General features: G+C 38.4%; 3 protein-coding genes across 9 annotated transcripts in view; 2 read left to right on the top strand and 1 right to left on the bottom strand.

Moving 5' to 3' along the window:
• INTS8 (integrator complex subunit 8) overlaps positions 1-825 on the top strand; it is a 48,183-nt gene extending 47,358 nt beyond the window's left edge. For both annotated transcript variants that reach the window (XM_019713349.2, XM_074316844.1), the window contains one exon: positions 629-825. In XM_019713349.2, coding sequence (XP_019568908.2) covers positions 629-745 — 117 coding nt within the window. In that variant the 3' untranslated portion in view covers positions 746-825. The remainder of the gene's footprint in view (positions 1-628) is intronic.
• CCNE2 (cyclin E2) lies at positions 719-14,652 on the bottom strand. Of its 6 annotated transcripts, none has more exons than XM_019713351.2 (12): positions 14,139-14,225; positions 13,182-13,221; positions 12,988-13,084; positions 12,851-12,907; positions 11,726-11,877; positions 10,727-10,862; positions 8,564-8,710; positions 6,668-6,763; positions 5,351-5,485; positions 3,281-3,392; positions 2,651-2,808; positions 719-2,249 (listed from the first exon to the last, which is right to left on the bottom strand). In XM_019713351.2, the coding sequence occupies exons 2-12, from the start codon at positions 13,193-13,195 to the stop codon at positions 2,136-2,138; spliced, it is 1,218 nt and encodes a 405-aa protein (XP_019568910.2). In that variant the 5' UTR covers positions 13,196-13,221; positions 14,139-14,225; the 3' UTR covers positions 719-2,135. The 6 variants fall into 6 exon arrangements, with proteins under 6 accessions (XP_019568910.2, XP_074172947.1, XP_074172946.1 ...); XM_074316846.1 differs by lacking the exon at positions 14,139-14,225 and adding an exon at positions 14,634-14,652 and having other exon boundaries at positions 1,987-2,249; XM_074316845.1 differs by lacking the exon at positions 14,139-14,225 and adding an exon at positions 14,421-14,464 and having other exon boundaries at positions 1,987-2,249.
• Positions 14,499-20,909, top strand: LOC141567806 (uncharacterized). The gene is made up of 3 exons (XM_074316322.1): positions 14,499-14,566; positions 14,652-14,940; positions 15,108-20,909. Exons 1-3 carry the CDS (start codon positions 14,499-14,501, stop codon positions 15,366-15,368), a joined length of 618 nt encoding a protein of 205 aa, XP_074172423.1. The 3' UTR covers positions 15,369-20,909.
• Positions 20,910-21,933: the final 1,024 nt, after the last annotated feature.

Below are 21,933 nucleotides of genomic sequence, written 5' to 3'. Positions count from 1 at the left end.
ATAATCTTCTCTCTTCAAGCTACACACCAGAATAGTCTAAGTTCTCATTTAAAAAAAAACCAAAAACCTAGAGGTAGATTACCTTTTAATCTAAAGGTAATTCTAAAATATGCTGTCACGAAACACTCCGTGGAAGAATACTATGGATTTTTAGTAGTCTGAGATACTTCTTTGCAATCATGAAAGAAGTGAGTCACTAAATGATAAAGTACTGGGCAACTAGCTGTTTTTGCATATTAAATAGTGAAGCCCTGAAACATGAATTCAGATTTTTTTCAAACTATTTTTATAGAAGCCTTAACTATAAAAACATCATGTGTCAAATTACATGTAGTTTATTTACTGATATTTTAGTGAAATAAACTTACATGAAGGTACTTTATGCTACTGACGGTAATTATGTAAGCTGTAGTTCAGCAATTGATCTTTCCCTTAAGAGTGGTTCTAGTCAGTCTTAAGTTAATTTTTTCCATACCTCTTAGCATATGCAATTAGTTTGTTAATCATTAAACTTAATCATTAAACTAACTTCATCATTGTTACCATGTAGGTAGTTTTGTACCATGTATACTAGCAAGACTTTATTTTTGACCAGACCTCTAATAACACCACTTTTCTGTTTTGGAAGATCAAAGCCATCGGCCAGACAGAATTGAACACAAGCAACCCAGAAGAAGTGTTACAGCTAGCAGCGCAGAGAAGGAAAAAAAAGTTTCTCCAAGCAATGGCAAAACTTTATTTTTAAGCAGTTAAAATTTTTCAACTTTTATTTTTTAAACAATGGGCTAAAAATAAGCAGTATTAAAAGATTACGTTTATATAATACATATATACACATTTAGTGGTGTTTTCTTTGCAGACAAAATACTGAAACATTAGTTTAAAAACAAAAACTACGCAGAAGACTTCATATCATAACAATAGCTTAAATTTATAATTTATTCAAAGAAAGAAGAGATTCACATGTCCAGTAACAATAAACTGGCACTCTAGTATAATTTGTTTTCTAATTAAATCCACTGTAAGGCTGAAATTTCATTATTTAAAAACAAATATTTATGTAGAAATTAGTCTGTATTATGTCAAGTTTATTTTGTTTTTTTAATAAATAGATTTCTGGGAGTCAGTATACATTTAATACTTTTCCGCCTTAAGAAAATAGTTTAGGTCAAGTGTTAAGCTTAATCACTTTGACACTGTCCTTAACTCATGTAGGAATTGAAAAAGGACCTTAACAATTTCGCAAACATAAATAAAGCCCTAGTCACACTAAATTTAAAAAAAAAAAAAAAAAAAAAAAAAATCTTAGGGATGCCTTACAGTAATAAAGTGACTTTTTCATATAAATAGTTTGAAAGAGTACTTAAGTTTTGCACCCAAATTGTGATGTACAAAAAAGTTACTGTAAAGCAACCTATATGTCAAAGCCCCAAGTAGGAGCCACAGCATTTATTTGGTTTATAATTTCTTTGGTATTCCCACTGTTTAGAGCATAGTTTAACACCATGTTCATCTAAGCCTTACTGATTAAAAATGTTATGGTAAGGCAAATAAACTAATTAAAAAAACATTAAAGTTCACCATTTGTAAAAATTCAAGTTTTATAATAGCTTTTTACAGCAGCTGTTGATAAATTAGTCACCTTATTACAAAACTAAATCTTTGTAAACAAGTTTAAATTTTATGTTCAAAAACCAAATTGCACTAGTCAAGAGTATATGAATTTTGAGAATCTAAAAACTAGATTCAAAGCACTCTGATAATGTACCCTTTAAAGTAGCACTTATCTAGTCCAAAACTTCAATGATAAAATTCCTAGTTTATCAAGATAAACATAGTAACACTAGATCAAAAAATTTTTATGGCGTAAATCATGGCTGGCTTCTATCCATTCACCTGGGGAATGCATCTTTGTAAACAAACCCTGTTGTTTCTTTAAATAGCTAACAGGAATGAAATTAATTTATTCCTTAGTGCCAATTTTAAGTGGTTTTTTTAAGTCAAAAAATGGCAGTGAAATTTCTGAATTGGTTATGACAGTCACAGCACTATTTTCCTGTAAAACTTGTAATAGTTCAGTTCTATGAAATTCTACTTAATACTTGGTCAATTGCAACTTGTTTGCCTAGTTAACGTTAGTGTTTTCCTGGTGGTTTTTCAGTGCTGTTCGGTGGTGTCATAATGCCTCCATTGCACACTGGTGACAACTGTTCCCCCTTCCTGAAGGTGTTCACATAATTTACTTCATCCTGTACATAGGAAGAAATAATGCAGCGATTAACAGCTAAATACAAAGCATTGATATAGTAAAATAAAGTCAAAACAGACTTTTGGGTACTAATTCAAGGCTACTTAGGCCTAATATAAGTCTCTTTTATGTCATTGTAACTGACCAATCATATTCAAGAGGTTCAGCAATTGGAACTGCTATAACTAGATTTTAAAACTTGGACAACTTGAGAAATTTCACAAATCTTGCTTTGACTTCAAAGTTATTTTATTAACTTTTTTGCATTCTGAAATCATTGTGCCCATTAGAAATTTTCTGTCTCCTTAGAGTCTTATATAACTGCCCGAAGTATTCTATAGCATCATTTTGTCAGTTTCAGTGACTTACTACACAGTAAGACCCAAAACTCAAGAAACATACCAGCATAGCCAGATAATTTGTATGTGTCTGGATATTGTGTCTGTCCTCCATAGAAATTTTCTTAAAAATCTTCAGCTTCACTGGAGTAGTACTTTTTACTACACTGACAAAAGGCACCATCCAGTCTACACATTCAGAAATGTTCTCCCATTCCAAACCTAGACAGAAAAGTTTGCAAATGTGAAGGTTACATCAGAAGCTGTCTAACACATGCCTAATGTATTTGTTCCTGCTTCCAAATTTAAGGTTATTTTAAAACTCATTTATAAAAAGAAAAAATCACTCTCAAACTATATTTATAATGTGACTGTTTTGAGGGAGAAAAACAGTTTCTTAACCAGTACCTTCTACATACGAAACTAAAATTGTCAAAATCCAAAGAACTGAAAGCAGAGCTGTAATCCTGTTGACTAACTTGGTGTGGATTTAAATTCCATTTGACCTCACTTTTTGTTTGTGGATCTACACTGAGGATTAGAAAGTACATCTAACAGAAAGGAAGGTAATCACTAAACTGCTAAATTTTTTTCCATTAAAATTTTAAATTCCTGTTTAGCAGGATGCAAAAGTTCATAAATTTAAGTTTCTTTAAAGGTTGTGAGCAGGTAAGAAGTTGAAAGAATGTCTTACCTGAAGCTTTCTTAACAACTTCAATAGAGGTAAAATGGCACAAGGCAGCAGCAGCCAGTATTCTGTACTGGAACTCTAATGAATCAATGGCCAGAATACACAGATCTAAAAGCTAATAAAGGAGAAAGCAAAAGTACAAGTATTCAGGAGAAGGGTAACTACTACATGTCGCTACTAAATATCAGTCAACTAACATTTTATGGTGTTCTTGATACATATGGACCAGATGCTAAGAATTGCTAAAAACTAAAGGGATTCAAAGATAAATAAGCCACCACCCTGAAGGAAGTTGAGTCTTAGGATTATAGGTCAAAAGTGAATAGACAGGATTGTTAAATGCAGTGTAATGTACGAGTAGGAAGGGCACTAATCCAAAGTAGGGAAAACGGAAGAATGCTGCTGCTTAAATGAATCTTAAAGACAAGGTAGCCAGGAAGATTGGGAGGTATATAGATTGTGCCAGGTATAGGAAATAACATTCACAAAAGCAAGTGAGAAAGTATTACTTTACCTTAGAACTCAAGTAGTTCAGAACACCTATAGTAAAAAAATACGAAGCAAGGAGTACCTTCATTCTTTACTTTTAAAAAAGGGTAGCTGGAGAGGCACAGCCTAGATTGGATCATAAAGGGTCTTTAAGAAGTTGAGAGTTCTGACTGATTATTGAAATTACTGGAAAATTTTAAATCAGGAAAGTTACATTATAAGAACCATCCATTAGACTATGGTGAAGCAGACACACAAAAAGGGGACATGTTTCTAAACAATGAGGTTAGTTAAGAGGCAGCATAATCCAGGCAATGAGAGAGCTGAACAAGGCGCAGTGGAATGGTGTACCATGTTTTCCAGAAAATAAGACCTAGCTAGACGGACAATCAGCTCTAATGAATCTTTTGGAGCAAAAACTAATATAAGACCCGGTCTTATTTTACTATAAGACCCGGTCTTAAATGATAGTAAAATAAAACTGGGTCTTATATTAATTTTTGCTCCAAAAGACGTAGAGTTGATTGTCTGGCTAGGTCTTATTTTCGGGGAAACACGGTAAAAGGGCTAGACTTCAAAGGCCTGAGCGGGTATCTGTCTAGTGGAATAAAATTTAAATTATGTTTGCCCCCGTTGGTCCTGAAGGTAGAAAAATGAGTAGAAGGGTTGAAAATGAATTATTACACCTCTAGAAACTGCCTACATTGTTTATCAACTTATCAAAGACTTGCCCTCTGTCAAAAGGGTATACGAGATAGCTGCTTATGACAACTTGGGATGCTGGGAATTCTGACAAAAAATATTAATAAGCATTAAAAAGTTTTGCAGAATGAAACAATTCCAATGTATTTACTGGTTATTTAGTTTTAGTGTTCATAATATGTTTACTAAATTTAAAACAAGTTAAATTTCAACCTAAGTTACTTAAAACTCATCCTTCAATTCCTACCATAATTCCTTCAATTCCATAGTAAGATTTTAACATCCTACACAGAATAAGAATGTAGATTTTCTTCACTTATATATGGCAGTTAACAGCAGCCTTAAGATACTATGAGAAGTAGACAGACACGAGTGGTACCTTCTTTGTTTAATTACTTTGTTAGCATAGCTATTAGATGCTGGTCTAGGAAAACTTGGTTTGAACTTAAATTTTTTTAAAAATGTAACTGATGTGATTTTAATTCTAATAAGTAAAATAGGTACCCTGTGTATTCAAATATTAAGAGTATGATAATCATGCAGAATAATTTCATCTTTATAAAGCTGGGAGATAATTGGCTTATAAATACTTTCCCCCATTTTATATGAAAAAGAAGTATTTAATTATTTTGGACTCCTAAAGAATGAAAAGTACTCAATTTATTTAAATTCATAGTTTAAAAACTTGTTTTCTAGAACTATTAAGCAACGTAAATATTGGGGACAGAATTTTATGCACCAGAAATTTTGTTCTAGTCAAAGTCTGAATTTAATTAAATATGCTTTAGTTTTGTTGTATAGCCTATTTAAGACTATAAATACACTCAACAAAACCTGTAATTAACAATAACATTAGCATATATTCAATAATAATGTCAATACCTGAGCTATCTGAATGAACTTTTCCTGAGAATACTGAGGTAGAAGAACTTTAGGAGCATCTTTAAGAGCATCAACTTGGAGGAAGAGATTTAGCCAGGAGATGATTGTTACAGGACAAAGTTCCCATTTTAAAGCCTGTTAATGAAATTAAAATGCCGGTTAATAAATGTAGGTATATACATACCACATTATACAGCTACATTTTAAACTAGTCATTTAAGAAATGTTTTCTGCTTTTAGGCTTTTTTCTTAGGTGTTTTATTATTCTGACCTCTTTTATTTTTATTAAAGATATTTTTAGATACATCACAATCTAAAGCTGCTTGTGTTTTACAGTCTATTATTGATATAGATCCCTTTATTATTCTCTAGTTGTCTTTATTTACAAAGTTCATTGAGCCTATTCATTCCTACTTTTTACATTTCTTACAGCCCCTGGTCTTCCAAATCTTAAGCTTTTTTCTGTGATCTCCAATGACTTCTAGTCAAAAATGTAAAAGTTAAAAACAAAACAAAAAACAAATTCTAATTTGTATCTTTCCCTCCATGAAGCCATGAGACTACCATTTATAAGATGTATAAAATAATTAGGAGAGAAGAGAGTCTTAATGCCTGTAGAGCTGCCCAGAGAATTCAATCTTCCCTTTACATAAAAGTCTGAATCTGGATAATTTTAATAGAACAATATCAACATGCCAACAAGATCCCATTGTAAGAGTTACGTGAACGTTACAGTTTGTAAATATAACATGTAAATTATAAATTTATAACGTATATCAATTTCTAAATGAAAGTCATACTGATTAGGTTTTCTTGTATGCCCTATTTATAAACCTATGATATCCAAATTTAATAACATACTTTCTAGTAGCTTATATTCACTTTTTAACTGAAGGCCTTATTAAACATCTTTATTCTTCTCCACCCTTCTATTCAGAGCTCTTTCTCTGCATATAGAAAAAATTTAAAAAGCAGTGAAATCTCATTATCTGCTGGAAGAAGGGGAAAATAAGATTTGAGAATCATTGTTGGAATTAAATAAACATGCTATGCTAACTACTACCTATATGTTTTGAAAGTGTTAATCCTAATCACTTTTAAATTAATAAAGTGGTATATTCTCAATATAGGAAACTTGAAAGATACAGAAAAATAGTTTACATGTTAAGTAAATTCTCCCATCCATACCATGGCAATATTTTGCATTAGCCTCTTAGCCTGGATCCTAATACTAAAACCTCAGTTTTACTTAATTGTAGTCTGAGACTGAGTAATAATTACTGAGTCATTAAATTGTAACTAGAAATAATATATTACCTTTAATATAATGAGTTCCATCCTTAAGATGTCCTCTTCACTGCAAGCACCATCAGTGACATAAGCAAACTCTTGGAGCTTAGGAGCATAGATTTCCTTTAAAATGGATTTTTAAAATTAATGTTAAGCACAGTTGAAATTGAGATTAAAACAAAGAATGATATACAAACCACACACAGTCTTCACTTTTAAGGACAGCTTAACAAAGTGATTATAAATCTTAGTAAAATAATTCCACAGTAGCCAAAGCAAAACATTACATTTAAAGATATTTTTCATATCTAGGCCTAAATTAGTCAACTAGGTCGAGACTTATTTTCATAGAATTGATTTTGAATTTTAGTAATAAACGAGTATTTTAACTAGTCATTTCAGTTAAAACACAAAAAGTCAAACTTGTTTTAAGATTACCTAGTATATTGGTCAGACTAGAATGACACTCAACAAATTAAGTTCTAGAAACTGAAAACATTTCCTTTACCCTAACACAAAAGTATGGTTAATCACAAAATACTTTGTGCAGTTTGGCTGATGAAAGGTCTGCCTTAACCGTCCAGAGAACAACTATAATGATCAAAGGAGAAGAGGTGCCTGCCACAGATGGGAACAGGCTAAAGATCAAGATTTCAGTCTAAAAAGAGATCTGAAACAGTATGATTTCAGGTAAGGATAGACCGAATACAAATGTATTCACCAAATTTGGCAGAATTTGGGGATAGCCCTTAAAGCTGAAAAGAAATCTGGAAGAAAAATACACTTAAGGAAATTAATGCATGGTTCACAGTCCCTCTCCTACACTCAAAACAATACAGACTTCAAAAATTTCAGATGAAGTTTCTAATGAAATAATGCATTGTTTAAGTAGATCGAGACTATGTGAAGGAAAATCTCAGGCAGGAAAGGAGATGCCTTCTATCCTGGCACCATCATCAGATACAGAAATACAGGTAACCCCCATATAACACAGTTGTTAGTTTCCTAAAAAATGCCATTATGTGAATCCGTGTTATACGAAACAAAGAACTAGTACGAAAAGGGGTTAGGTTCCAAGAATTAAAAAAACATACTATTTTTATAATTAAGAGAAATATCTTTATTAAAGCAATTTTCACCAAAAGTGTAACATTAATATGTATTAATATTTTCTTCGTCATCACTAAGCACCATTATCCGAGGGCGTTTTCTTTTTGACAAGATACCTTCGTCTTCTGAACCTAATACTCCACAAACAAAATGAATTTAAAATTCTAATAAATTAAAATTCTGCAATCAAATTGATACGACAGCCACACTCGAATGAAAAATTTCAAATGCGATATCTTTTGCTTTTAAAAGTTCTTATGTTCCATGTTGTTCGGGGATTTCTCTAATTCTCAAACCATATTAAAGTGAAACCGTGTTCTAGGATGCCATGTTATACGAGGGTTTTCCCCAATTCTCGAACCGTGTTAGAGTGAAACCGTGTTATAGAAGTGCCATGGTATACGGCAGTTACCTGTATTAGGCTGGATATAGACCATTATTCTAACGCAGTAAAGCATTTATTTAATTTGACTGATTAGTTTTCAAAGACCATTCTATTGAATCCAGGTGCCATAAGTATGTGTATAGGGACAGCAATGGGATAATTTGTTTGGCAGAATGAGCCATGGAACATTTCACCTAGATACAAATTCCAGAATGTAAACCTGAGACTTATAATAGACTTAGATACTAAAAGGGAACTATGATATTTACCCTTGCATCCAAATCATAATGTTCAGAAAATGTACTGAAAAAAACCACTCATCTTTCCTAAGCAGTTAATATTAAAGTAGTAATATTTTCTGGAATTAAAGTGTTGATTTAAAAAGTGTTTGAGGTAAATATGTCTCTGGATAAACTTTGAGAACTTACCTCAAGTTTAGAAGCAATGAATAATGAGGTAATTCCAATGAGTTGAAGCATATTTTTATTTATATCCTTTTGTGTCAACATAAATCTATCAAAAAAGTCTTGGGCAAGATAAAATGTTTCCCTATGAAGTGTGTATACTTCACATACCTAGAGAAGAATCCAAAGATTTAAATATTATTCCATGAATATTTCCAAATTAGAAAGTTATCTCTTAGCATACTAGACGTTAGAATCCTTTTGTAAGCCCAACTTTGCTTTCTAGGATACCACAGCTAAGATTAGGATGTGGGGAATACATACACAAATATAGGATAAACAAATCTATTGCTGTCCTCACTTAAGTCTTATTTTATAGCTTTTTCCTACATGGATTTGATGTATTTATTCCCATATACATTTACACTTTTACTATGAATAAGAACTTTCTTCTACTAATTTCCTAATTGTATATTGCTGATAAATGGGTACATTTTCATGCCAGTTTATATTCTTACTAATTTGAATAGTATCAGTTGATTCTCTTCATCATTTTCGGTAGACATTTAACTAAAAAAATGTCAATGGTGTTCCTTTCAATGTTTTTACCTCATTAATTTTTCATGTTTTACTGCATTGGCTAAGATTATAGAAGAAAACTGAATAATGTTGGCGATAGACAAAATATCACATCTCTTGTTTCTGATTATAATGGGAATTCCACTAATGTTTCACTATTATTAATAATAAATAGTATCTGTCATTTCCACACTGATTATAGGAAAAGTTTTTAATTCCCAAAATAACTCCATGAAGTGTAGGGGCCATTATCCCCATTTTGAAGATAAGGAAACAGGGATAGAGATACATGCATTTCTAATAAACAATCTGTTAAGGAAATCTCCTACTCCTAGTTTACTAGATACTTTAAAATCATGAATAGATATTGAATTTCAAAAAATACCTTTTACACTATTGAGAACTCATGATTTTTATCTTTTAAACTGTTAAGGTAATAAACAGATTTTCAAATGTTGAACCATTTTTGCATTCCTAGACTGAAAGTATATACTAAGACAAAGTAGAGTTTAACACTGTTGGATTTATTATATTCTATAAGGTTTTGCATATATAATCATATATTTAAGGGAAAACAGGAATAAATTTGACAAATAACCACTGGGTAAAAATCTAATGTAAACAGAAAAATAAAATCAACATAATTGTGCTTAAGTTGCTTCCCAGACCACTAGACACTTAGGTCAAAACCCAACTACCTTCTTATACCCACATGATTGAAATATAATCTTCCTTTCTAATCAGAATAAGAAATTAAGATGACCTAACTCAAAAGGACATTTTGTAGTCTTAAAAACTTTTCTGAATAGCTTCTGAGATCTACTCTGCCATGTGTTACTCCACCAAAAAGTCTAGTCTTTCTCCTTTAGAATACATCATCTCTATCTATCTTAGAGATAGGGAAACTACAAAGCAAATATTCAAGGGTTAGAGAAAAATCAGTTTGTCATCAACACAAGTGATCATTTCCTCAATAATTCTAGAGACTTTTAGAATTAAAATCCAGAGAAAGGGAATGGGCCTAAACAAAGGAGAAAGTTCTGGCACACATCTTTAGGGACCGCAGGGTTGATATTATTCCCTTCGATTAGTGATACAGTGTATTTCTGAAAGGAATAGGGGTATATAATAAGGGGAAGCCACATGGAGCCTAGAGGGCTTAATATTCAAAGCCTCCTTACTGTTTCGGACATAGAAGTCAGGATTCCACATTATAATTTGATTTTGGTGATGCAGAAAAGGACTTCTGAAGGCCATGAAGCATAGTCCTGGTTCTTCACTTTGCATAGCACAAATTCAAAATCTTGTGAATTATATATTCTGTTCATCTTGACTATTCTCAGCACCTAGAATGGTGCCTGGTACACAGCAATACCCAAATACCAAGAATTCTAAATTGAGTTTGGATTTTATGGGACGTAATGGCTGTGTCCTGATTTTACTCTTATAAATTAGACAGTTATTTCCCATTTTGGTATCAACCAAAGTACTCCCAAAAAGATGGCTTCTGGCAATGGATAGTATACCAGAAAGGCACATTGAAAACACATTTATGTCTAAATATTTTCCATCATACAGAGACAGGAAATTTGTATTGCTGCAACATACCTCTAAAAGCCAGTCTAGAAGTATTGACCTCATCTGTGGTTCCAAGTCAGAATGCAAAACTTCAAAATGTTTGTCATGAATATATCGGGTCTCTTTCTTTAACATGTTTAGCCAGACATCCTTTGAACATCCCCAGCTATGGAAAGGGGGTAAAAAGAAATAATTTGTGTGATCTACACAATACACAAGTTATCTGTTTTGCATAGAAAAGAACTCTAAGACTTTGAAATCCAACTTTCAATTAGAACTTAGAAGGAGAAGCTCTTAAACTAAATTAGGAAAAAATTGCTACCTTAACTTTTAGAAACCATTTCTTTAGCATGAAAAAGTAGAAGCCTGAAATTTATACTTGGACTACGATAATCTAAATTGAGATTTCAAGAGTGGTTTCGAGTCCCCATTTATTTATAATTTAATAAAAATTCCTGTTTAAGATAACCGTGTTTTCTCAAGAGCAATACTGAAAAATGGTAAGTATTTAAAACATGATGCCAGTCGAGACAAATCTCAATCATCTCCAAATAGGTCGGTCATCAATAGTAGTCACCTACAATGTGGGTAAGGTAGGAGAGTGGGGGGAAGGGGAAGATTGGCGAGTTTAAATGTCCATTAATTTGCTTGTTAAAGCCAAATATAAATTACTACACTGGACGTTTTATATAAGCTGCATCTCTTAGTCATAGTCATTAACTAGAAAAAAGAGGTATAAACCATACTAAGCAAATGAAAATGCTGTTTGAACGTGTTAAAATCTTCCATCTTCAGATAAGGCCTATAGCAAGCAATGAAAATAACTTTATAGAAAGCAATGTTTTAAATTTCCATATCATTTGTAAATAGCACTACTCAGATAATATATGCTTAAATATTAGTAAAGAAAGCAATTTTTATAAATTTGTCTATCTCACAAGGAAGGCAAAAAAATAACTCCAAGTAGTGTCACATATGAAATCAGTACAATTTTAATCTTTGACATTAAATTACTGAAATTTTTCTTACCTTAAATCAGGCAAAGGTGAAGGATTAATAAAAAGATTTTTAAATCTGTAATTTGTAAATCTGGAGAAGTCACTTGTTCCTATTTCTTTGTGGGGTGTTTCAATGATAATGCAAGGACTGATGCCCCCAGATAATACAGGTGGCCAACAATTCTGTCATTTAAAAAATAAAAAGAACATATATTAGTGCAATAGACAACCAGCTTTTGTCTTGGATCTTTCATAAATGGAAGCTAATATTTCTAAACAGTCTATAATTTTTCCCAAACACCATCGTTAGCTAACATTGCTGACAATCTAGTTTAAGTTAACATTTTTATTTTATAAATAAGCCATATAGCTCATATCAATCTTCATAAAAAGTAATAGGATGTTTTAGATAATAAAACATAATTCTGGAACTACAAGACATTAGGTATTGGGGGAGGGGAGGAATAACAAAACGCATCTGCAGTCAGATACTAATCACTTTCAAAATTATAAAATTGAAATTCTCTCTCTGTATTTAGCAAGTAGTAAGAGCACCTGGTTTTATAAGATCTTCTCCTCCCCCCCACCCACCGCCTTAAGCCTGCTCCCATACTTAGATTACTTGCAGGCAATCCCTTAAAGACGGAAGCAAGTGGAATCAATTACTTAAATACGATTAAAGGACCCTTTCCCCAATCAGTGCTGGTTTCAAAGAGAACCACTGTCACTAAAGTGTTTTCTGTACAACACATAGGAAGAATAGGTAGCAAAAGGCTGGGTGCCAGTCTTTCAGTGACTTCACATCCTACTTATGCTCCAAGGAGCAGCTATTAGAACCCTCCACTATAGTCAGAGAGGGAACAAAGAGCAGACCATTGGACAGATTAAGGGGGCCCCGGTGCAGTGGGCAGCTCCAAGAGGGAGGGAATTTACAAAGAGGAACCAGCTGCTTCAAGGCTAACTTACTCTGCAGCTGTATGTAGTAGGATTCAGGCCCATACAAACCACCCAAAGTTAAGCGCCTTCCTGCTGACCTCTAGGGGCATCAAAAGTAAAAGTGTCAGAGGAATCTTACTACTGCAAAGCAATAACAAATTTATTCTTATTCGTTCTGCATTTGTTTTCCCTAAATCCACCCAGCACAGTTCTGCATTACCCTAATCTCATACTGATGTTTCTTGGTGACATTCTCTTCTTTTCTTTTTTTTAAATCCTGGAAAATAGAAAAGACTATTGGTTATACTAAGGACCCCGCAAGGAATTTCCTCTTCTCCTTCTCTCCCCTTAACTCACCTGGGTTGTTTTGCTCTTCTTAGCCTGAATTATCTGGGCTTCTTGGGGGGACTCCGTCAGGTTGGGCTGGGGGTGCTGCTTAGCTTGTAAACGGCTACTATGATGAATTTTTTAAAAAGCAAGTTTAATTAGTAAGTCGTGCGTCTCAAAGGTAGCAGCTAACTACGAAACATCTCCAAACCAAATAATGTTACCTGCGTCTTGACATTTTCTTCTTTCAGGTATATGAAACCTCTGGAAGGGAAAGAGGAAACCGGAGTCAAATACTTTGTAATCCATATTCTCCAAATGCCAAAATTAGACGCGATTCAGAGGTTACAACTAAGCCCCTCAGGATATGGCCTGAGCTATTCTACCAAGGTGTCTTCGACACTGTATTAGTTCATAGTATTAATTTTGGACACATGCTTGCATTTCCTCAACTTATTGTACAACCGGGACGCCAGTGTCTTCAAATATTTACAAAGCACATCACAGCACCCTGAACGCGCAGGGAGGCAGATCTCCCCCAAATGGGTCTTTGCATCCTCCACCCTACCCTGAGTGAGCTTGGGTAGCGCCCCCACTTTCCCTCTCCCATCCTGGATCAGTCGCGGAGAGAGGAGGTTTGGAGGCGAATGCCGTGGAGAAGCCGGTTCCGCGCCAATTTGGAGAGCGGCGGTGGCGGGGAAGCAGGGGGCGGAGGGAACTGAGACTTGTGTCACGTCCTTCAGTCTCCTTTCCCTCCTTCCCTCCTTTCCCTCCTTTCTTGGAGGGGGATCCATGCTCCAGATAGGGGGTGGCAGTGAAAAAAAGGGAGTTAATGACAGAGGGAAACTGCTGGTTAGGAAACTTTTCTCCCTGTGTAGGGGACCCAGACACCCAACCTCTCTCCTGCGGGATAGCTCCCCAAATGGGGGTGGAAGGGAGAAGCCCCTAGGATGAGGGGCATTTCCGTGGCCTCCCATTTAGGGGTAGCCTCCATCTCTCGCTGATTTCCCGGCCCCCTGCCAAGGGTCCTGACAGGGACCGAACGCGGGGGACCCAGCCACCCCAACCCCCAGCCACCTAGTTTACAGCCTTCCCACTTTTCCTCCCTCAGGCTCCCGCCCGCGGGATGGATCAGCCCGGCGTGGGGGGCTTTCTTTCCTCCCGCATCCCGCCCTACGTACAGTGTCCTCAGCGCCAGACCCGCTACCGCTCGCACTCAGCTGGCGCCGGCGCCAACCCAATATATAGGCCGGGCCAGTCCCGCCCCGCACGCATGCGCTTCAGACTGACACCTCAGGCCAGCGCACTCCCCTCCCCCGCGCGCCCGCGCGCTCACCCCGCAGGCCCGTGTACCCGCCCTGCCTGTGTCCGCACCAGCCCACCCCTAGGGGCCGTAGGACGCGCTCTCCCAGGCCATTGGTCCGCTGCCACCTGCCCTGCACTTCCCAGTCTATGAAGCCCACCCGCGGGAGGGAGTCTCTCAGAAGCTCCTCCCCCGTGGTGCGGCTCCCTGTCGCTCGGCTTCCGCACCTCCCGCCAATATGTTCGTATCCCCTCCCGCCCTGAACTCCCGGATCCCGAGGATATCAGGCCGTGGCTCAGCCCTGGCGTACGGCCAACTGGAGGTGGCTTGGGCAAGCATAGAGTAGCTAGAAAGTGGCCATCCTGTGGCGCACCCTGGCTGTCCCGCCAAGGCCTCAAGGAACTCGGTTCTTTCCTTCTGGGCGCGGGGACCAGGCGGCCCCGCCCCTGCGGGAGGAGCGCAGCTCCGGCTGGCGAGCTGGCCAATGGGAGGCGAGGACGGCAGCACAACGTGGAGAGGCGGTAGAATGTAAACACAGCCAGGAGCGCTGCGAGCCACGTGTGTCCCCGCGCGTCCCCCATTGGGCTCCTGGGGCCCGGGAGGCCGGCTGTGTCCCCTATCCCAGCGCTGCCATGCTCAGGGATGTCTATCTTTCATTTTGTTCCAGACTGCTGACCGAGGTACGGATCAACCCTATTTTCCCGCTCTCTGCTCACCCTCCCCGTTGGTGGGCCACTCCGCACCTCGCCACCCTGCCCCTGCCGGGCGGCTTTCCACTCTGTACAGGAAACGCTCGCGCTATCCCGCGCCCTCCCTTCTCTCAATCTCTAATTCCCGGGCCCCCAAGGATATAACACCCCTCTGGAGCGGAGCCAGGGATGGCATTCCACGTTCCCCACGAGTGCGGTGCCTCTCCCGGTGCGGGGCCCGGCGGAAAGAACGGCCCCACCACGTGCAGGCTCGGGGGACCAGCCCGCCCCGCCCCGCCGCCGCCAGCAGGCCCAGCGGAGCCCGCGCGAGCGGCCCTCGCGGAAGGCAGCAGCCCGCTTCAGAAAAGGAGGAGGCGGGTCCGACGCATTCTCTTCCCTTTCCCCCTATCGAAATTTAGGAGTCCCCTCGCTGCCTCTATTAACGCCCGCGCTCCAAGACTGGACATCTCCAAGAGGACATATCGATGATACTCCAAGAACAGGTTTTGCGGCTGGAGCAGTGGGGCGAGGGCCTTGTTCTAATGGAACAAAGAGCCCCGGGGTACAGGAGTCTCCTTGAACCCATGCAGCCCCGCCCAAACGCGGGCCAGCCTTGTTTGTCTCTCTGCGCTAGCCCCGAGTGAGCCACGGGAGAGGGCCGGGAGACGGAGCTACTCCCGTTGGCCCGGCGTCGCGGCCGAGACGGGAGCCCTTCCCGAGATGCACCAGGAGGCGGCGGCCAGGACCCATCCATCCGGTGTCCCTTCCCTGCGCCTTTTGTGCTGGTGCAGCCTGTGCAGGCCTCAGAGCCTAGAAATGAGTGCTGTTCGTGTTTTCGGGCCAGAAAAGAGTCGTTTTTCACACTTTTCGCTTCTTACAATAGTCTTGTGACGCCAGCAAAGTAATTGTTTTTCTCCCACAATTACGCATGAGGAAATGTAAGAGTCTTGCCCATAGAATCAGAAGAGACTCAAAATCTTGACAGTCCCAAGAAACTTCATACCATTTGTAATGCTTACGACGGCTCTCTCTTTGGGGGAGGAGTTGCCTCCCTTCAGCAGTCACCTCAAAACGCTGTTACGGTGTAAAACTTAGAGAGCTAACAGCATGATTGTAAGAAAAGAAAAGGGTGGTCTTCTAACAAGCGTGTGTTAGCCAAGCATAAGCAGAACTGGTGACCTGAATGAATGAGTTTGATAATCAAAATATACTGTGTTTCCCCGAAAATAAGAGCTAGCCGGACAATCAGCTCTAATGCGTCTTTTGGAGCAAAAATTAATATAAGACCCGGTCTTATTTTACTATAAGACTGGGTCTTTAACATAATATAATATAATGCAATATAATATAATACCAGGAATAATATAATATCAGGTCTAATATAATACCAAGTCTAATATAATATAATACCAGGTCTTATATTAATTTTTGCGCTAAAAGATGCATTAGAGCTGCTTGTCCAGCTAGGTCTTATTTTGGGAGAAACACGATACTAAACACCAAAATATACTAAAAACATTTGTAGGATTAATCTTGGAGTATTGAATGCCCAGCATTGGGCTAACTAGTAAATTACTTAAAAACAAAACACTAATTAGAAATGTACTTTGGTCAATGCCCTTGACTATGAAGTGAACAGAGTGCAATCACAGTAAAGCAGAAATGAGAAACACTCCCAAGATTGCTTTGTGTGGAAACCAACAGGGTGACTTCTGCCATATTACAAGTATCTGGTCAATGGTCAAGTGGAACTAAACAGAACATGGGCTTACCTGTCAGGTGAACTGAGGTTCCGATCCCGCTCTGCTGCAATTTACCAGATCCCTCTGGGTTTCCTTTAGAAAAGCTGTAACAAGATACTCATTTCAAGGGTTGTTTAAGAGATTACATTTGACAATGTATATAGAGACCCTTTCTTAGTTGTGTACCTGTTACAGAGCACAGGTGCTCAGTGGTAGCTCTTCGCTCTCCTGCCCACCTGTTGCTAGTTTATACCATAGAAATTAAGAAGTAATTTTAAGGATCCTGAATGAAACAGAGTTCATTTATGAAATTGCTGCTTCCCAGAATTTTGTTCATGTAGTCATCCTTTTGGGTACCTATTTTAGGCATTGAATATATCTTTGTTTCATATTTTTTTATGTTCATTTTCAGCTCTCTTTTCCCCACTTATCCCAGTTTTAAAATTCACTTACTTTGAAATGGGTGAAATTCCTTTTTACTTGTAATAATTTTAGAAATTTTGGCATTTTCTACAGTATATTTTCCCCACATGCATGCAAAGTTAAAATACCATGGTATTGGCCTCTACAGTGCTTTCATTTTCAGAAGAAAGGGGGGGGAACCCCAGATTCTTAGTTTTACCCTGTCTTTTTACTGCTGCAGGATCCAAACATCACACTTAGAAGTCATGTCTCCTTAAGGTTCCTCTTGGCTGTGACCGTTTCTCAGACTTCCCTTGTTTTTGATGTCCTTGACAGTTTTGCGGAGTCCTGGTCAAGTATTTTGTAGGATGCCCTTCTACTGGAATTTGTCTGATGTTTTTCTCATGGTTAGATTGAGTTTATGGTTTTGAAGGAAGATTACAGAGGTAAAGTGCCATTTCATCACTTCATATCAAGGGTACATACTGTCATTATGGTTTATGACTGTTGATGTTGACCTTGGTCACCTGGTAGTGTTTGTCAGGTTTCTCCTTTGTAAAGTTATTCCTCCCCCTTTTTTCATACTATACTCTTTGAAGGAAGTCACTGTGCTGCCCACACCTGGGGAGTGGGGAGTTATGCTCCTCCTCCTTTAGGGTGAAGTATCTACATAATTTATTTAGAATTTTTCTGCATGGGAGATATTTTTTTCATTTAATTAAACTTGCTTATTATCCATCTTAGTCAAAACACATCTAATTCTTCCAAATTTTAATACTAGATTATCCATTAGATTATTCCTTTTATCGCCTCATCAAAAACATTTTTCAGTAAATTGGCTTTTTTTTTTTCATGGTGAGTGATAGTATTAGGTGCAAAAATAATTGCAGTTTTTGCTATTATTTTTAACCTTTTAAACCGCAATTACTTTTGCACCAACCTAATACAATGACTACTAGTATAGTTTGGAGCTATCATCTTGATTTATGCTAGGGCACCAACGATTTTAAGCACCAGTGCATTTGCATCATCACAGCAACACAGTGAAAAACACAAATAATTTTATTGTGAAAATAGTTTTGACCTTGTGGTCCACGTAAAAAGGTCTTTGGGACCCCCGGAGGTCTAAACTTTGAGAACTACAGATCCAGTTTCCAAACAAGAATACTGGGAGTCATCCCTTTTTTCTGAGTTCCATAATTATAGTTAGCATTTCTGAGTAAAATGTGCTAAGCTCTACTCTAAACTTTTACCTTGTATGAACTCCTGTAAACCTTCACCAACACTATGAGACAGGTGCTATTTACTGTCATCCCCACTTTACAGATGAGGAAGGTGAGGCAAAACATAATTTGCTCAAGACCCATAGTGGAGTCTGACTCTGCCACCCCTGTGCTGTGCTGCCTTCCATTACTACCTTATTTCCAGAAGAATCCTCTTTTTTTCCCCCTCTGCCCTAGTTCAGGAATCCAATCTTTCTTCAATTAGTGCAGTAATCTCCTAACTGGTTTTCCTGACATGTGTTGCCTCTTCTAATCTGCAAGGTATTGCCAAGGTATTGCCAAGGCTCTCTGAAGCACAGATCTGCCACTCTGCCACCACCCTGCTATGGATCACCTTGGGTTAAAGGCCAACCCCTTTAACTTAACACAAAGCCTCTTGCACCTGGGAAGTCCAACTGCATGCTGTTCTCCATACCTCTGCCCTTCTCTCTTGGACCTTTGCACCTGTACCTCCTATTCTCACCACCCCCACTGCTTCCCCACAACTAACTCTAATACATCCAATAATACTCAAATAAACACGGCTACCTCTAGAAAACTGCCCTGCCCTGCCCTGCCCTGCATTGAGGTAGGGCGCTCTTTTATACCCTTTCCTCCCCTATCATTCCCCTCCCGGCCATGCTTGCTTCTACCACTGCCCTTACCAGGCTGCGGGGGAAACATCAGGGGCTGGGACTTTCCCCGCTGGGACTCTCACGCCTGGCCTTGGGCCTGGCGGACCACAGTCCCTGTTGTGGGAGGAATAGAGGGTGCAGTAGAGGTGTGCTCAGTGGAGGCGGCCCTGATTAACCAGACTCCAGGGAATACTCTCTTGAAAGGACTTTGCAATGACGTTTTGGAGGCCTCAGTGGGGTCACTGCTGAGCGCTGCACTCTAGAGTCAGAGCAGTTCCTGGCCTCTGGGACTCCAGGAGCACCGAGGAGTCGAGGCAGAGAGCACCTGGCTTTGCGGAAGCTGCTCATGGCCGCCATCGCAGGAGGGCGGGAGGCTTGAGAAGGAAGGCATCTGAGGATGTGAGAGCTAGAGCTCATCCTAGAGATGGTCCGTCCAGCTCCCTCAGGGTTCCCGATACTCCACAGTGCGGACATGGCAGTGCTGGAAATCCAGAATCTCTGGGTGAAGGTTGAAATAAGTAGGAGGGTGTATGGTTGATCGGCCTGCTCTGAGCCAGTCACTGTGCTTGTTAACTGCGAGGGGATATGGCAGTTAAAATATGGGCCTGTCCATAAAAGCTTACATTCTATTAGGGTGGGGAAAAGAATAAATGTGTAACAAATAATTATCATTAAGCATTATGGAAAAGATGAAATAGGGTAATAGGATAGAGGGACTACTTTAGCTGTAGGGGGTGTGGAGGGATCTGGGAAGGACTCAGGTGATATTTTATCTAGTTGTCAGTAATTCAGCAAACACTAAGACACAGTAGTGAAGTGACGAAAATTCTTGCCCCCTCAGAGCTTAATTGTAGTGGGAGGGACATAGAAAACCAACATATGTCAAATAGTAATAAGAACTAAGAAGAAAAATAAAAGCAGCATAAGGGATGTGATGGGAAGTGCTGTATTAGATGTTCGTGGAAGACCTCTCTAGTGTGACATTTGAGCAGAGAATTGTACAGTGGGAGAACAAGCCATGCAAATAAGAGGGAAGAACATTCCAGGCAGGGGAACAGTAAGTCCAGAAGACTTTGGCATGTTTAATGAACAGTAAGGAGGTCAGTATGGCTGGAATATAGTGAGGAAGGCAGAGAGTGGAAGGAGAGGCAGTGAGATGGAGCATTTTAAATGATTCGTGTGACTGCTGTGTGGAGAACAGACACCAGCAGGGAAAGCAGTTAGTAGACTAGTGCAATCCAGGTGGAAGATGATGGTGGCCTGGAACAGGATGGGGTTCTCTGGTTGATGAGAAGCGGCTGCATTCAGGATATATGTTGAGGGTAGAGCTGAAAGTGTGTGCTAGTGGATTAGATGTATGAAACAGAGACAACTCAAAGGTGAGCAAATAGATGCACAGGGAAGATGAAGGGAGGAGTGGCTTCAGGGCAGGATGAAATCAAGAGTTGTATTTGGACAGGTTAAATGATAAAAAATTTCCTCTACATTTTATTATGAAAACTTAAATATTCAGCAAGGATTAGAAAGGATTTTTTTTTTTTAAAGATTTTATTAGGGAAGGGGAACAGGACTTTATTGGGGAACAGAGTGTACTTCCAGGACTTTTTTCCAAGTCAAGTTGTTGTCCTTTCAGTCTTAGTTGTGGAGGGCTAGCTCAGCTCCATCCCTTGCGGAACCGGGCTGGCAACCTTGTGGTTGAGAGCCCACTGGCCCATGTGGGAATTGAACCAGCAGCCTTTGGAGTTAGGAGAATGGAGCTCTAACCGCTTGAGCCACCAAATATACATTCTTAATGAATACATTGTGTAAGACAAACTCCTGTCAATTTGTAGAACATTACTTTCACTCCCAGAAAGTTTTCTTTTTCAGTTAATCCCCACTTCGACCTTCCTAGAAGCAGCCACTGTTCTGATTTTTTTCCACTATAGATTGATTTCACTAGTTCTATACTAGAGAAAAAAAAAAAAAAAAAAAAAAAAATATATATATATATATATATATATATACACACACACACATATATCATACCTATGTATGGATTTATGGAATCATACATATATACCCTTTTGTGTCCAGTTTCTTTCACTTAATACAATGTTTTTGACTTTCATCCATGCTGTTGCATGTATCAGTACTTTGTTCCTTTTTATTGCTGAGTACTATTCCATTGTATGTATAGGACAGTTTATTTTTCAGTTTTTAGCTTTTATGAATAAAGGTGCTGTGAACATTCTTGTGTGTGAACGTTCTTTTTGTGGATATATTCATTTCTTTTGGGTATATACCTAAGAGTAGAATTGCTGGGCCATAGGATACGTATATGTTTTAGTTTTATATATTAAAAAACAACAACTGTCAGACCTTTTTCCAAAGGTCCACCAATAAAAGAATGGGTAAATACACTGTGATATAGTCATTATGGAATGCAATGCAGTAGTTAAAATGAAGTGGAGCTATGTGTATAAACATGGATAAATTTCAAAAACAATGTGGGAGGAAGCAAAATTCACATCAAAACATTCAGTATGTAGTAACAGTTTTAAAGCTTGCTTTGCAAAAATAATCAATTTCAGGATGGTATCTCAGGATGGGGAGGAGGGAGATGAATGGGATCAGAGGGACTCATAATAGGCTTCAACTATATCAGTAAAGTTGTATTTCCTTAAAAGCTTATGAAGCAAATATGGTAAAATGTTAAGATTTTTTAAAGTTGGGTGATAGATACATGTTCATTATATTAATCTCTGAAGTTTTTGTTTCTCTGATTGCAAAATTGTCTAAGGCTCTTTTGAAGTATTTATTTCACTTACTCACTTTGCCCCTGCCCTCCACTTCTGTAGGTAATTGAGACTGGGCTGAACCAGGATGTGGGGAGCAGAGTTGCTCACCCCCACTTCTGAGTCTCCCTCTTGTGGCTGCCACAGTTCAGGAGAAGCTCCTTAG

This window comes from Rhinolophus sinicus, linkage group LG12 (genome assembly GCF_036562045.2).
Source record: "Rhinolophus sinicus isolate RSC01 linkage group LG12, ASM3656204v1, whole genome shotgun sequence".
Taxonomy (NCBI): domain Eukaryota; kingdom Metazoa; phylum Chordata; class Mammalia; order Chiroptera; family Rhinolophidae; genus Rhinolophus; species Rhinolophus sinicus.
The sequence above is the reverse complement of the archived record's forward strand: the minus strand, read 5'-3'. Positions and strand labels throughout refer to the sequence as shown.